This window comes from Lonchura striata, chromosome 15 (genome assembly GCF_050655825.1).
Source record: "Lonchura striata isolate lonStrDom1 chromosome 15, ASM5065582v1, whole genome shotgun sequence".
In the NCBI taxonomy this organism is placed as follows: Eukaryota; Metazoa; Chordata; class Aves; order Passeriformes; family Estrildidae; genus Lonchura; species Lonchura striata.
In genome coordinates, this window is record NC_140717.1 from 8,961,922 (window position 1) to 8,978,412 (window position 16,491).

Consider the following 16,491-nt stretch of genomic DNA (forward strand, 5'->3'; position numbering starts at 1 on the left):
ATCACACAGTTTGTTGCCATGGAAATGACCGTTATGCCACAAACGGGTACCGATCTTCACGGGAGGAGACAGCAGGAGTGAATGAATCCTAAAATGAGTTAAAGTACTTCTTTTCATGTATTTTTTATTATTAATAATGCCTAAGAGAGAATAAATATTACATACATAGCTCAAGTTCACAACTATTTTCAACCTGAGTTTCCCTGATACACACCCACCATCCAGTTTCAGCCACGCTCCAGTTAAGAAAGCAAGAGGAAAAAAAAAGTGTTTATTAAAAACACTTGATCTAATTAAATTCTAAATTCCTAATGACAATGAAAAGACCACAAGCACCTGCCACTTCCCTTAAGCAGAAATAAGAGCCACATATTCCCTTCTAAAAATATTTTATGCAGAAATACTGGAAAGCAGACGCATTTCACGGCACGTAGTGCCAGCTGCTCCACAGCAAGGAAGGGCTAAAAAAAAAAAAACAAATGCAAAACCGTGCGAGCTCTTTTCTCAGCTGACTCCTCTCTCGCAGGCACACTTCCACAAAGGCAGCCAAGGCTACTTTTGGCCATGACCTACTTTCCTGTGGCAGCGAGCAGCCCCAGCGCCCCGCGCGCTCTCCTCTGTCAGCTGACAGCCCTGGCTCCTGCGGGATCCCAAAGGGCAGCATCCTTTATTGAGAGCCGGGCAGAGGTGGTGACGCCACCGAGGTTAGTGGGGCACTGTGGCAGCTCGCGGATGGAGCGCGCCGATTGTTTCGAATTAAATCATTCTCTGTCATCGCTGGGTGTCTCATGCAGATATGACCTACAATCCCCATGCATCAATTAGTTACACTCACTGAATCTCTTTGGTCTGTGGCTGCACGTTCTTCTTGTTAATAAGGCTCTGACCCTGTTGGATATGCACCAGCCTGAAAAGCAATCAAAAAGGGCTCCACTGGTTCTCTACCCACACACGGGCAGGGTTGGTGACGTGCAGCAAGAGGGGTGTTTAGTAAAGACAGACTTTCCCATCCTACCAACAGCAACTGAGTAAGTGTTCAAATGTTTAGCATGTGGGGATTAGACCTCCTGATCAGCAACACTGAACGGCCCCTGCCAGGAAAACACAAAAATCCAGGGAAGCTGGTAGAGGGGTTATGTGGCCAGATTTTGGTACTGGGGGGGCTACAGGGGCGGCTTCTGTGACAAGCTGCTGGAAGCTTCCGCTGTGTCCAGCTGGCTCCAAGATGGACATGCTGCTGGCCAAGGCTGGGACAATGAGAAATGCTGGTAAGGCAGCTGGGATAACTTATTTAGGAAGAAGATCTCTCCTGGCCTTTATCTCAACCCATGAACCCCCAGTGACATTTTGTCTCCCCTGTCCAGTTGTGGAGGGCAGTGAGAGAGGGGCTTTGATAGTGCCTGGGGTCCAGCCATGACCAACACTATAAATGGGGAATAATTAATGTGTCACATCTGAACTGGCTGATAATATGAGGTCAAAAATCATACAGAGTTGGCATGGCCATTTGATAGTTTTTCATCCCACCAAACCAAGAAACACAGAGTTACCTCAAGCAGAAGAGAAAGCCAGAACAAATACTAATATTGAAATGCAGTGTTGCCTACCAAGTACCAAGCTTAGCTTAGAAACAGCAAATGAATTTTGTATTACATTCCTTGGTTTCTTTAAAGATGAGACCTGTTACATATAACTTTACATACAACTTCCCATTTTAAGAAGCCTCCTTACAATTTTCCTTGCTATAAAATCTCCCCCAAAAAGTGGGGCATGAGTTCAGTAAATAGTACTGGAATAACTTCTTGTATAATGTTACTTATTTCAGATTTTGTAAATGGATTTAATGATAAAGGGCATTTGAAATCCTCAAGCCTACACATTAGGGTTTGCAACAGGAAACAGCAACACTGTTTTAACAAAATAAGTCATCTATATGTATTTTAACACTCCATGAAAAATTTGGGCTCAGCAGTCAAGAGGCCAGAACAGTCTCACAATTCCAGGTATCATTTCTATGTTTAATTCAACAACAAAAATGCTCCATATTTATCACAGCTGCCCACCTAATGCTAAAAAGATACCCTCAGTTCACATTCTTGGATGAAACTGCTGTTTAACTGCAGTCTTTGTGTACTGCTGAGCTAGAATGGAAATGGACACAGAAGATCCTTCATTATGCACTTCTAGACCACTATATTTACATATTCAAAAGTTAATTAAACTGACACCATATGGTCACCAAAGCCTTGTCCAGAGAACCATAAAGATATGCTTGATAACACACATAGTTCTCAGATACCAGCAATAATACTGCTCTATCAAAGAGCATATTAACAGAAATTGCCATGAGAAAAAGATACGTAGCTGCATTGCAAGATCAGGCCTGCAGTCTTAATGCAGTCAAAAGTCTACCAATCCAGAGATCCACAGCCAAATACAGCACAGTTCAAGGAAAATAAAGCTTTATAGAAGCACCAAAAATCTAATCTCCAATTTTAGTGAAAAACAGGCAAGGAAAGATCTGTGGGAAACCTCATGCTGCATCTCATTTAAGGCTAGAGCGCTTCACAGCTGCTAGTTTTTCAAGTGTCACAGTCACAAAATCTCATCCAATGTGCACACTTACACCAAAACACAGAAAAGGGAAAGAAGAGACCATCTGTTCAGTCTGTAAAACCTAGATGTAAATACTTTTTTGCTGTAATGGACATAATGCATTAGAAATAATGGTAGACAGGTTTATCTGCCTGTGACCAGAGGTGGGTTACTGGATCGAACACTGCCTACCACCACCGCAGTCATCAAGGTGTGAAGGAGGAACAGCAGCTTGGCCAGTGACTCATGACACTGGAGGGTTTTAAATGTCATTTTTTGATAAAGCACTTGAACAGTAACTAGAAGCAAAACTCATATTATTTTGCCCTCACTGTTTCCCAAAGATACAGAGAATTGAAAAATAAATCCCCTTTTTAGAACAGATAAAAGCTAACTCTTAGTAGTGCTGGGTGCACTACTGTAAAACATACAAACAACTCTGGAAAAGAAAGAACCAGCTATCTATGTTTGTCAGCAACAAAGGAGAGAGAGGGGAATTTTCAGAAAACGCAACAAAAGAAGGAGTTATCTGTAAGGATACAACTCACTGGGATTTTCATCCCCTTGATCGCCCCAGTGTTTTATGACCATTTTGTTACAACACATGACTTTGTGGTCATTCCTCAGGGCAGAAACCATGTCCTCATATGTTTTTATCCAGGAGCCTTGAAAATTTATGGTCACTAGTCAAATATTAACTCATTTAGACTGTTGACTAAAAGCTAATAATTTCTGAGGTCAATGAGGTAAGACGACACGGCTCAGTTGCTGCATATTGAAGAGTTCATCTCGTTCAAAGCAGATTCTGGGCATTTGAGCAGCAGCCTGTGTCTGCTGCCCCAGACAAAAATGCACCTGGAGAGAGATGCTTAATGACAACAGCTGTAACCATCCGTGTCTGAAAGGAGTCTGCTACTGCTCACAGATATACAGGCAGCAATATTTAACTGGAAACAACAAAACAAAGAGAAAATTAAGAACTACTGCTCATCCTGGCTAACTCTAACTTGTATCTGCTTCTGAAATGACCCAGCCTACCAAAAGAAAATGCAACAAATTCTCATTTTCTCAAAGCACCCTTCCTGTCTCAACACATACACTGAAATGGTTTTTGGTTTTACACTATCATGTGTAATAGATCAGATATTATCAAAGTATTTCAGGAAGAGATTAGAAATATTCCCACCACTGTACCAGGCATTCACACAGCATTTACTGTGTATGATTAAGATTAAGATGTTCAAAGAAGATATATTAAAATTTAACAGATGTGGAGGAGAACTGTGACCATGTAGGGTACGGAGAACTTAAAGGCATGAAGAACATCTGAGAGGAGAATACAAGTCTCAACAACAGAATGTCAAGAAAGCATTAAATTCTTCCATGTGAAACACACAGCTGTAAACACTAACAGAGTGTTTGGTGCAATTTTGGCACCAATACAAACGAGACTAGGCTGGTCAAACCCAAAATTTACAGAAGATATGTATCAGATGAAAAACCATCAGCAAAAGCTCTCAGCAGCCATAGCAGGCAAAAAGCAAACACTGGTTCAAGACAGAGCACGCAGTTTGCAAAGCAGACTGAGAGAGCCAAAGACCTCAGAGAGTCTTCCAGTCTTCTGTTCCTAATCATTTCACTCCTCTTTCTGCAGCACATGAAAACCAAGATGGATTTGTCTGAATCATTTTTCAACAACAAAGCTTCCCTTGGCTTTATTTCTGTAAGCTTTGTTCTCTGTTCTGTAATAAGCTATTATTCACCCAGAACAAACCTCTATTCCCACCCCAACTGAAACTTTTCTTACAAATAAACAAGGAAAAAAACCTAATTTCAAATATATAGGAAAAATATGCTAAGTTAAACAAAAGGTGAAAAAAGGGGGCAATTGACATTTAAACTTCTGCAATATCTGAAGACCTGACTGAGTTGCATCAGACAAATTAAGAAATATACTTTGAATTTCAAAGCTGATGTGCTGACTTCTTCTGACATGTACGTGAAAGGAGTTCTCTAGAGAAAAATTAAAATTCTCATTTATACATCACTCATATTACATCCAAATGAGACCTGATGTTACTGATCCACCTAAATGATCACTCACTTCCAAAGCACCAAGGAGAAAACGACTTGGATTTCAGGTGCTATGCTCTGATGTTGAGGAAAAAACAATGTGAGAGGGATATGACTCACTCCTGAATTTCACTCAACGAAAATTATCTCAACTGGTCAAACTATTTAGCTCTTAATTAGACAGTCCCAGCACTCTAGATATGGACATAGTCTGCCTGTGGAAGTCTCCATAGCATTTTCCTGCTGGTATTTTGTATCCAGACAAAAGATGAAAATGCTCAAAGTAAGCACAATCTCTTTGGAAACAGTAAGCAAAGTGAACTTCTCAAGACAAAAAGGTGAAAAAGCACAAGGAAAATCCGACTCCTGCTTCAACAAGCCATTTTAGATGATCATCGGAATCATGAGGTAACATTACAACCAGGTTACAGAAAGGTCTCAACAAACACTCTGAAAATGCATCCCAATGCACATTATCTACGGCTGTTGCATTTTGCTGACAGGGCTACACTGCCAGGAAAGAGGGCACCTTCAAACCCCAGGGTTTTGTCTAATGACATCCATTATTTGCTGCTCATTATCTAGAAACACACCTGGAACAACACAATTAAAGGAGCAATCTGCAGTAAATTACCTCACGGACCATATGAACTGATTTAAAAGCCATTGTCACTGTAGATTTAGCCAGTAAGGTCACATGAAATTGGAACTTCTCCTCCTCCCAGTTCAGGCCTGAGATTCATACCACTTGACTCAGGGTTGGATGAGTTTTGTCTATGACTGATTTCAACACCTCTGACTCAGTAATGTGTGAAGCTCATCCAACCCACTTTCAGGAATCCAGTCCTGAAACACAAGGACCCTGCACTGATTATGTGACAGAGTTGGAAAGCAATTTATAGTGAACCATAAAGTCCTGCCTGGAACTTAAACTGTAGTTTAACACCTGCTCCTACTTGGTGTTTCCCACACTGCTCACACACTACAGTTTCTTTATTCAGAATATTACAAAAGTAGGAAAAATACCTAAGCCCTGTTTCTCATTAAGTTCGTCCCACAGGTGAAGAAACAATTATCAATGTTTTCTATTTCTATCTCTATGCTTTCAAAATACAAACATGGTAAAAACACTTCTATGTTTAAGGAGTTTCACCTTTGCTCCAATTTCTGCATCCTTTTCAGACAGGATTTCCCTTACTTAGATAGCCAAAGACATTTTTAGTGCATAGGAAAAAAAAAAGCATTGTAAGGTTGTTTATTCTTTTTTTAAGTGGGGTTAACAAATCAACAATAAAATAAGTAATCTTCTTCATATTCTCTTCATTAAACCAGGTCAACAAGCTTCACTGCAAAATCAGTAACTGATTTCTATGGGATCTGTGAGACTCACTGAAATCTACTTGACCAAATTGAAAAGAATGATTTCAACAAGATGAAGTAACAATACTCATCAGCATTTTGAAGATAAATATATTTAAGGAATGTATTTAAGAATTATTTTCCAAGTTTTGAAATAACAGATGTAGTTGCAATTTTTTTCTTTTGTGGGTAAGAAGTTATAGGTTTTGAAAGTGCCTGTAATTATAATGGCAAGCATCATCTTACCAACCTTACTTCAAACAAATAATGGGAAAAAAAGGGCACTGTTTACATTCCTAGTGAGCAGTGCTGGAAGGAGAAGGTGTCCACAGCAGGCTGTCATTACTGCAGGGCATTGCAGGTACAAACTCTCTGGTGCTTCCAAAGCCTGCATCAGACAGGCTTACTGCAGGAGCCAGGCAACTGTACTGCCATTATTTGATCATGTTAGTCATAATTTCACCCCAAGTCAGCTTTATTTCATAAATACAGGATTAAAGAGTGTGGGAGAAAAATAGCAAATATTTATAATGTACACAGAGCAAAGCTCTGTGTCCAGCTCTCTCTTTTTAAAAGACATATGTCTCACTGGGAAAAGTCAGAGACTTTTCCTTCTGACTCCAAACCTGGTTCTCATTTTCCATGTCAGTCGCTCTGCCTTCTATTGCTTCATTAAATGCACCAGACTCCTCTTTATTGTTATCTTCAGAGGCAGACCAAGCAAAAGTCTTTTCTAAACTGCAAAAAACCTCTCAGAATTTATTTAAAAATTCCTTCTTAACATAGTGATGCTTAAGAAAATGCCCTCTCTGGCTTGCAGGTCTGGATCCCAACCTTGCACAAGACAGGGCACAACACAAATTCTGCCCTGCCTCATTCAGACCACAAATGTGACTCTCAGTCTCATAAATCCACCACATGGCATCTTCAGGTCTCTTAACCTGACTCATAGGCCAGGATAAATTAACTGGACTGAATCAAATTAACTGGTTTCCAGTGTCCAAAAGAGTTAAATTCCCACAGAAAAGGGGAAAGCAGGGACAAAGACAGTAGCTACTTCTGGGACAAGGGAACAGAGATACTTGCCCAAGGTTACAGAGCCTTGATAGGGTCTGAAAGTACAGCCACAACAATCTGGCCTGCCCACACACAGTCAGAATGTCACTGAAGCAGAGTGGAAAAAATAGGTATTGACATCAGACACATTACAATGAACAGGAGGAAAAATAGCTCAGCCCACATAGAACATATCCATGCAACAAAGAAAACCAATTTCCTTGAAATTCCTGTCAAAAGGCACGCTGATCTATCATCTGTTCATATTTGAGATTCCAACTAACCAGACATGCTCTGGCCAATCTCTCTCCTTGAAACAGGTATCCTGAGCCCAGTTGGCTGCCTCATGTGAGCACGCTGGTCAGGCTGTCAGAACGTCACTACATGAAACCTCCTGGCAAGCCTGCAACTTTCTGCAAGCCCAAGAAGCCAAAGTGCTGTTGTCAGTAAAAAGGAATGAGCTAACTATCACTTTTCACTTTAATTTATGCAATTTTAGTTTAAGGATAAGCCAGGGCAGTGTCCTGACAAAGCTGACAGAAAAAGTGAGACAATGTGAACTGACAGACTCTAGTTCAGCTGTGAGAAATGCAATGCTTCTTCCAAAATTATTGGTGTAGCAGTAAAACAAGCATTTTTACCACAATGCATTGTTAAAAAGGGAGAGTGGGGGGAATAAATCTGAAGTTACTTTCTAGAATAGCTCATGGTAAATTCTAGACAAAGGTCAACAGTGATTTGCATTGCAGTGTTTCTTTAAAAACAAAGGCTAGTCCAGTAGTTTAGGATTCAGAAGAATTGGAGAAGACCCCTGTAGATCAGTTCACAGACATCCAACTAATAAAAGACTAATACAGTCCTACCCCCTGGAGCACAGCAAAGATAAATATCTTAATGTCTGCCAGGCTCTCCAGCTCTCCACTGAGAGGTCCACTTCAGAAATAAGGCAGAACTAGTGAGTGCCAAGAGTGCACCATTAATCCCCCATTTCCAAATAGTCTATTGACTTCTCTAAAGCATCTGTCCTGTAGCAAACCACAATTAGAGAAGTACAAGCCACAAAGGGTTTCATCACTATTTTTTACTTCAAGACAAATAAATGGAAAAATTCTCCAGAGCCCCATCACCAACCTGTGCAAAGTAACTCCATAAGTTAGTGTACACACATGGCATTGCAGCTCATCTGGCTCAATTCCTTTCTAAATAAACCCAGAGTCCTGAGTTTCTCCAAGTCACCAATTCATTACAGAATATACTTTCTGGTTTCCATGAACAAACTGCACAGGGAACAGAGGGCGCACACACAGTGACAGATTCAACAGAGGACAGAACAGTCCAGAGATGCACAAACTCAATTTAACTACTTCCTCTGTCACCTACCTGGCACTCCTATCCCTTTTCTGCCCAATGCCACCCTACTCTTCCAAAAACCTGAGCTACCCTTCTGAGAAACAAAGTCTAATTACAATCCTTCTTTCAACCCCACTCTTCAACTTAGAGCTCCACAGAGCTGAATTCAGCAGGACTCTGTGCTATTCTGGAGAACAAGTGTCTCCTTTTTCTTCCAATTGATCTGGAACACCTTGGTCATGTGGAGGTGGAGCTGTACAGCACCAGGCCACCATGGAACAAGAGGAGGGAAGAAAGGGTTCCCCAGAACGTGATACAGAGGAAAAGGGAGGACACACATTGAGGAGAGCTGGAAGAGAAGCTCAAGTCTGGTAAGCCAACAGCTCTCAAGGCCTGACTTCATTTAAGCATTTATGGTTCACCAAGGATATTATGCACAATCTATCTCTCTCTCTCCATTACACAACACAGTCAGGTACGTTACACTTCTTGCTTAGCATTTACTCAAAGCAATTTTAAACCACATCATGGTTCACGGTCTCCAATGAGCTGCTCTGAGTGAAAAAAATTGAAAAACACCCCAAAACTTCCAAACAATGCAGAGAGCAGCAAGGTGGTGAGAGGCTGGTGAAACAAATTGCTGTAATTTCATTCCTTCTCAACAACACACTGGCCTCTTCACGTGTGAAGAAAGACCTTCATCTCACCATTGTAAAACACACCTGAAGGAAGATATTAAGTCTCAGGCTGTTCATGTTTAGAGTTTGGAATGTTGCATCTGTATTTAGCTTTTCCTCGTATCTGTGTGACGGGAAAATCTTTAACCGAACGCAAGATGTTGCAGAAGCAATCTCAGCCCCGAGGCAGCTGCAAACCTCCCCAATCCTGGGCAACGGCCGCCTCCCAGTGCCTAGAAAAGTAACTGCACACACTGCAGGAAAAGAAATCTCAGTTGCACAAGCAACAGTTCCTGCTTAAAATTTTCCTCTATACTCTCATAAACAATGCACTTTAACACACCAGAAAAAAGATAATTCCAGCGGGAAATGCTTCCTGTACTTCATGTTTATTCAGTGTTTTACCATTTCATGCTGCTACAGAAAGTAATTCCTTCATTATTATAATTTATGCAGAAACTCACAAAGGTTTCTCTCACAGTGAATCATCATGACAGAAGCTTTCTGAAATATACTGTCAGGATAACTCAAAAGGTTTTGTAGTGTAAGCTTACCATTCATATCACCTATTAATCTCCTTAATCTGCATGATGCCAAATATCCTTTGGGCTAGGAAACATTGCTGCAAGTTTAATCCCCAATGGAGAGGTGTGAACCCCTTGCCCTGTAGGGACCAGAATTGTGCTTATATGAGGCAGCAGGAGAGTATTTTCCATCAATGACCAGTCAGGCTTTCTGGGCAGCATCAGCATTAACAACAGTTTGTATTTCCATCTGTACAGATGTTCATTATGTCACAGCTGGGAGGCAGGCAAGATACCCTAGGAGTTCATATAAATGAACTATTCACTCTGCCCTATTTACAATCAGATTACAAAACATAAATAGAAGTAATGTTCTCCTTTCTCCCACACATCTTCAAACCTGCACTCCCATTCGACTTCTTTTGCTTTCACTAAGGCATTTTTGTTTCTCTAACACATTAAATAAAAAACTGAGCATAAAGAAAGCAAAGCCATTATGTGAATCCACCCATCATTACTTACTTCTCCTGTGATTGGATTGGTTCCATATTTCTTTATCCAAGGTACAATGCTCCTAAAAAGAGAAGGGATAAAGCAATTAATGAAAAGCACCATCAGAAACTTGTACTGATGGCCATGACTGTTTTTGCCAGCTTGCTAAGACTAAGGGATGATTACACAGCTGTAACCATCTCAACAACACAAAAAATAAAGCTAAGTACAGACAAGAACTTACAGGATGTCAAAGACTGTCCCATCTGGTGTGCAAACTGGGTATTCAAATGGCTGCAGAGACAAACTAGAAAAAAGAGAACACACCCTTGTTAGCAAAACCAGGTGGAAATCACGATATAACTGGCAACACACTCAGCACCCCCTCTTAGGGGTGCTTCCATAATCCTGGCAGCCCTTAGCTCATAGGTATGGAAGACAACTTCCTGAACTACCCAATTTATAAGGATTTCTAAGCCACTTCTACCAACTCTCTTCCTTCACTCCTGCACTTTCAGCAGTAAACTCTAAACAGAAAAAAAATAGCAGAAATACTCTTCAATCTGCCTTGATCTCTATCTTAGCAAGATGAGTGAACAACCAAGCACATTCTGAGCAGGGACAAGCAGATTTGAGCCCTGCTGACACAGACTTGAAAGACTGAGATGTACACAGTAATTGTTCTGCATTATTTCATCAGTTGTGTATCCTTTCAGCCATCAGCTCCAACCTCTGCAGACACTGATCATGGGTCATGCAGACTGTTTCAGTTCTTACTCAACTTTTTCTTGCCACACTACTGCCACAGCAGGCACAAGGCAATGAAAGTAACTGCCTCAGAAGAACATGGCTTTAGTTCAGTGTCAACAGCCTGATAAATAGCTGTCATTAAATAATGATAGTGTAAATTTGTTGTCTTACCTGCAGTGGTCAAATGATAAACGTCTAAAATTGGTTCGTGGAAGGTCTGTTTATGGAAAAAGAAAACCCACACAACAGATTTTAATAAATTCATGGTATTCTAGGTAACAAAAAAACATTTGAAAGTTACATATTGCTACGCAACCTGTGGCAAGTTATGGAAGACAGGGATAAATATCCTACAGCTTGCGAAAACCTAACTAAAACTTCTGAACTGAAATTACACTGCCGGGAAAGATCCGAGCAGAGCTCTGACAGTCAGACAGCGCTGAGTTTAAATGTGGTAATTGCGCTCAGGCTGTGCCCCAGGAGCGGGCACAGAGCCAGCGGAGGGCGGGGACGCTCCTGAGGCCAGGAACCGGCCTTTCGAGCGGTACCGGGGCTCGGGCCGCGCCCGGGGCCGGAGCTCGGCGCCCGCCGCCCCGGGGGTGTGAGGGAGCGGCCCGGCCCCCCTCACCTGCTTTCTTGCCGCCGTAGAACTGCGTGTACTCGGCGCACGTGATGTACCTGCGAGAGAGAGCGGTCACTGAGGCACAGCGCAGACCCGGCCCCGCTCAGCCCGGCCCCCCGCGCTCTCCCCCGCTCACATTTTGTCCTTCTGGTGCTGCCGCTTGCCCATGGCTGCGGCCCGGCCCGCCCGGCCCGCGCCGCGCCTCAGGCCCGCCCGCGCCTTCCGCCGGGTGCGCCGCGGAACGGCCGCGGCGCGGAAACAGCGGCGGCGGCAGGCGCGTTCCGGGAACAGGCCGGGTCGGTGCGACCTCCGAGCAGCCTTCCAGGGCTTCCGCTTCTCTAGAACGTGTTTTCTTGCCTGGCATTTAAAATCTGTGTTCCTGCTCTGCTGGGCAGGGACAGAACCTCGCCCCCTACCCCCCCACCAAAAAAAAAAAGGGTAGAAAAACTTGTTATCTTAATATGGAAACAGCTCTTCACAAAAAAGTATTTCAGTGTCTCTTCAAAGACTTAATGACAAGGAATGTACTGTCCCTTAGGACTGGTATGACCAGCCTGGATCCCTTGCCTTTAGCAGGAGGAAACCACCAGCTGTCCTGGAGCTTTTACTTATCAAACACCTCCAAATCCATTCATGCTCCTTTTTTCTTTCCTTGTTAAACCATCACCCTGGCAGCTGCTCACACAGAGCCCCTGGAGTGACATCCATGGCAGTGGAGAGCCAGGCTCCCCTTCTCCCCAGAAGATGGGGTTCAGCTCCTGTTTTAATCCCATCAGTTGGTCCTTGGCTTCATCTGTGAGCACAAGGTGAGCACAATGTGCTCTGCTTGCAGGGGGTTATACTAAATTATTTCTGAGAGTCCATGATTCTATGTTGTTATGGTTCTCCTGTAAGGAACAGAATAGTTGTTCCCACCAGTGTAATCTAATTTACAACATTACAACTGGTTCTCACCATCAGACTCTTCAGCCACAGCACCACAGCTATTCCTTGTCCTGTCTGAGGGGGAAGGATATTATTTGTTAGATGTTTAGGGGAGAAACTACCCTTTTACAAGGGTTTAAATACATTTAATAATTTCAATTCTTTTACTCAAAAACATTTCAAAGCAAGGCATTGAGGCACATCCAAACAGCAGGGCCTGCAAAGAACCAACACCTTCACTTGCTCCTTTCCCAGCAGCGAGTACACTCTGAAAAAGAAAACAACTTGATTTGTTTTCAGTGGCATTCCAAAAGCACTGCACAAGGAACATGGCCATAACTGCAAAAGCTCCCTCCTTGATGCAGTGCAGGCATTCTGCTCATGGTGAGGGAGCCAGTTTGGCTGTGCCTGAGAGGATGAGCATTCCCACACAGCTCCTGCTGCCTCGGCCGAGATGGACTCTGGGAGCAAATGCTGGAGCTGCCCCCAGACATCACCAGCACTTGTCTGATCCGAGGAAAGATCACCCAGACAAAATCATTTATATCCAGACACGTTACTGTGATTCAGCCTGCACTGACATTTCTGGAGATGCCTGTACTCTTCGCAATAATTCAAGACCATGTTTTTGCTTTTTGTTTTTTTTTAAACCAATGCAATGTTCTTTTATTTTGTACTTACAAAAAGAGCCACCCCATTGTATCCCTCCCCCTCCCCCCAAATGCCTTTTACAAACATTGAAAAATTAAAAACCTGATGATGACATGTTAATTTGGTAGAATTACTTTGAAACATAGGCTTTGTAATTCAACTCCTACAAGATGACTTTGTAGTGATAGCCTGATTATTGGCCAAATAAAATTCCATATTACAAGTTAGCAAATTCTAGTACAAAAATAGTCCATGTGTTAGAACAGCCTCTTATTATTATTATATTCACAGGAAAGAGTCTATTGGCTGCATAATACCTTAATATTTATGAAATTTCTTTTTACGTGGCTCATTCATCTAATTTAATATAGTGTTGAGCCTCAATAAATCCTCAGGCAAAAAACCCCAAACAGGGTTAAATATGCTGTTCAGTGTACTCTGAAGTACTGTGCTTTTCACAGGACATCCAAGAAACCGCACAAACAGTTCTCAGCTAGTTTTAATATTAAATGAGATCCAGATCCAAAAGGATCCCCCTGAAGTACATATCCATGACTTTCCATAGAAACAGAGGTCACAGCTTCAATGGTCAAGTTTCACTGGGGAAACTGTCGAGCTCCTCCACTCATTGCCAGGAATGCGCTGGGACCTCTGCGGCTCAGCCCTTCTTCAGGAGTGTCCCCCTGGCCGGGCTCTCGCTCCTCTCTCGTCTCTGCTAATGCTGCTCAGCAGTTTGGCTCGGACCAGGCCCCGCAGGGAAAATCTGGGGACATGCTACTTGTCTCTCAAGATGTCCAGCTGCTCTTGATACTCTGTGAAAAGCCTCTGGAAGCGGAGGTTCTGTCCAATAACAGGAAGAAGCTCTTTCAATAGTTCTCTCTTTCGTAAACCCTGCATAGAAACACAGAAGCATCCTCAGAATCTATTTGTTACCATTAATAAGTTCCATGGAGCTGTCTAAGATTCATGCCCTTTTTCCTGCCTAGAGAGAGCTGGGTATTTTATGTTCCCACTCTGCTTCCATGACTCCCAGAATAAAAACTGGCTTCATATTTACACACTGATGAAGCTGGAGCAGCCTCTGCAGTTCCAGACTCCAGGCTGTGTTCTGAGAGGGAAGACATCTTTGGCATGTTCCTGTTTCAAAGCTGCTGTCTCAACAATGTGGAGAGCTGAACATGCAACTCTCCTTCATCTGTGTGATACTCAAGACAGCACCACAGCTGACACTGGGGCAACAAGCATTTGCCTGTGGTTTCACATGGGATAAATCTCAGTGCCATGGGAGAAAGCCTGCTTATGTGATCAGAGCAGAATATGGAAAGGATAATACCCTGTAATTTTTATGGGAAACTCTTCCTTGTTCTTCATTTAACTATTATCAGGACTTACCATAACTGTTGATTCCCACTGACTTCCAGCTGAGTAATGGACTGGACCCAGTAAATCCTTGCATAATTCTCGCAAACGATATTCAAACCCTGGAGATAGTCAGAAATAAAATCACATTTGAGAGCATTTCACTACATATAACCACTCCACAATGTAGCAGACAACATTCAGGAAAGAATTACAAGTCTCTAGAATAAAATAAAGCCCAAAATATTAATTTCAGGAAAGTTATATTATTATTATTACAGCAATTCTTTGGAAATATAGGATGATTTTTAGAACTCTGAAGGCTTTTATTTAAGGTTCTCAAAACCAAACCCACTACAATAAGGATGATCTACAACAGGGAGAAAAACTGAAGTCTGAAGTAATTACTCCAGCTTGTTTTAAGAGCTGCCCCGATCTCAACCTCACTTTTCCCTCCCACACAAACATACCAGCTTTTTAAAAACCAAAACAGCTTTAATGAAACCACACACAGGTTCTGGGCCTCCTTTATTTACCCAAAAATCAGAGGGGGGAATTCCCTTGCAAGAAACAAAGTCTATTCAAGAGTAACTTGCCAATCAACATATAAGAGATCAAGTATTTAATGGATTAGAATTCAGTAGATGTTGGAATAATCATAAGAATAAAGGGTCAATAATAGGATGTGCAACTTTCAAAGTTCAGCAGCTCTAGAAAACTAGTGAAGCAGCAATATACATGTGGCAAAACACAGTTTTTGTGACATCCATCCATCCATGGCAGCAACATTTGGAGGTGCCAGAGGAACCCAGTGCATGCAGCAGAGGTTCTCCGTTACTGAAAGCTTTTAAAAGTACAACCATCTCTTTAACATAGGACCCAAGATTAATATTTTAATTTCAGCTGGGGAAGGACAGAGAGAAGCACACACAGTTCAATGAGCTCTCTTGTTAAATGAGGTAAGGGTCAAAAGGCAAGAATTAATGAGTTTGATTTTAATTCTGCTATCACCTATTAGGTGGCGCAATGGGAACCATTTCATTTCCCTCTGTGCAGAATGATTATGCAAGGTAAGGAGTAAGGCTGAATTAATACAAAGAGAACTACTAAATTATGAATGTAGACAGGCAGAGATACAACAGAGATCTTTAGAATCCAAAAAGTATTAAGTCAGTTGGTTAACCTTATTTAACATAATAGCATAAAGTGTATTCAAATAGAAAATAGACACAAGGAACCTTTCTTGTGTGTTTCTTTTCTCACAGAATTTAATACATGGAATTCACCAGTACAGGCAGTACTGGTGGCACCAGTTAAACTTTTAGAATGTAAAAAAAGAATAAAGTGCAAACAATACAAGCAAATTCTCATCAATTTTATGTGCTGGAGTACAAAGTGTCAGAGACTGAGCAACCTCTCCATCTCACATCAGGCAGCAATTGTCAGCTGGCTGAGGAGGCTTATGCATTTTACAAGGTGCTCCTGGTTTCCCTGAAACATCTGTAGCTGCTGCCAGACAATACCTAGGATGTGCCTGACAGACCACTGGGCTGTTTTACAATGCAGTTGCCATCACTGGAGTCTGCAGATGGCACTGCTTCCCCAGAGCACGGTCTGCCCCCAGCCACTGTGTCCAAACAGGATTCCTGAGGAGTGAGCACTGCAGAAGGAAATGCAATTTCTTTTGGTTTTAAGCAAACCTGAGTCCAGAAGCCAAGTGCTAAAAGAAGGATGTTAAAGGCAATCATACATATACATGACATGAACAGAGCCCATCAGAGCTGCAGGGAAGCAGCAGAGCCTGGCAAGTCTCACCTTCATTAACTAGGTACCGTGCATAGATAAGGAGCCAGTGGTGATATTCGTGACTGGATTGTAATATAAGTGCTGCTGCTATCTGGTTCTCCAGGTATGCAAGTGTTGTTTCTTGTTGCACTAAATGAGGCATGGAGAACAATCTTGCAGCTTGCCTTCCTGAACTGCAAAACCAAAAAGATTAACGTGCCATAAAATCAGATACAAGTTTAAGGAATATATCTTTTTGTAGCAGTAGCTATAC

The 16,491-nt window shown here is 42.1% G+C and overlaps 2 protein-coding genes across 3 annotated transcripts in view; both read right to left on the reverse strand.

Annotated features, from left to right (window-relative positions):
• The window catches only part of PPIL2 (peptidylprolyl isomerase like 2), a 67,820-nt gene extending 56,107 nt beyond the window's left edge, over positions 1 to 11,713 (reverse strand). The window contains exons 1-5 of the mRNA XM_021549965.3: positions 11,635 to 11,713; positions 11,505 to 11,554; positions 11,048 to 11,093; positions 10,371 to 10,433; positions 10,157 to 10,208 (exon numbers count right to left, since the gene is read on the reverse strand). Of these exons, the coding sequence (XP_021405640.1) occupies positions 10,157 to 10,208; positions 10,371 to 10,433; positions 11,048 to 11,093; positions 11,505 to 11,554; positions 11,635 to 11,666 (243 nt within the window). The 5' untranslated portion in view covers positions 11,667 to 11,713. The remainder of the gene's footprint in view (positions 1 to 10,156; positions 10,209 to 10,370; positions 10,434 to 11,047; positions 11,094 to 11,504; positions 11,555 to 11,634) is intronic.
• A 1,846-nt stretch (positions 11,714 to 13,559) lies between these two features.
• The window catches only part of HIRA (histone cell cycle regulator), a 31,544-nt gene continuing 28,612 nt past the window's right edge, over positions 13,560 to 16,491 (reverse strand). For both annotated transcript variants that reach the window (XM_021549858.4, XM_021549859.4), the window contains exons 23-25: positions 16,248 to 16,411; positions 14,466 to 14,554; positions 13,560 to 13,964 (exon numbers count right to left, since the gene is read on the reverse strand). In XM_021549858.4, the coding sequence (XP_021405533.3) occupies positions 13,848 to 13,964; positions 14,466 to 14,554; positions 16,248 to 16,411 (370 nt within the window). In that variant the 3' untranslated portion in view covers positions 13,560 to 13,847. The remainder of the gene's footprint in view (positions 13,965 to 14,465; positions 14,555 to 16,247; positions 16,412 to 16,491) is intronic.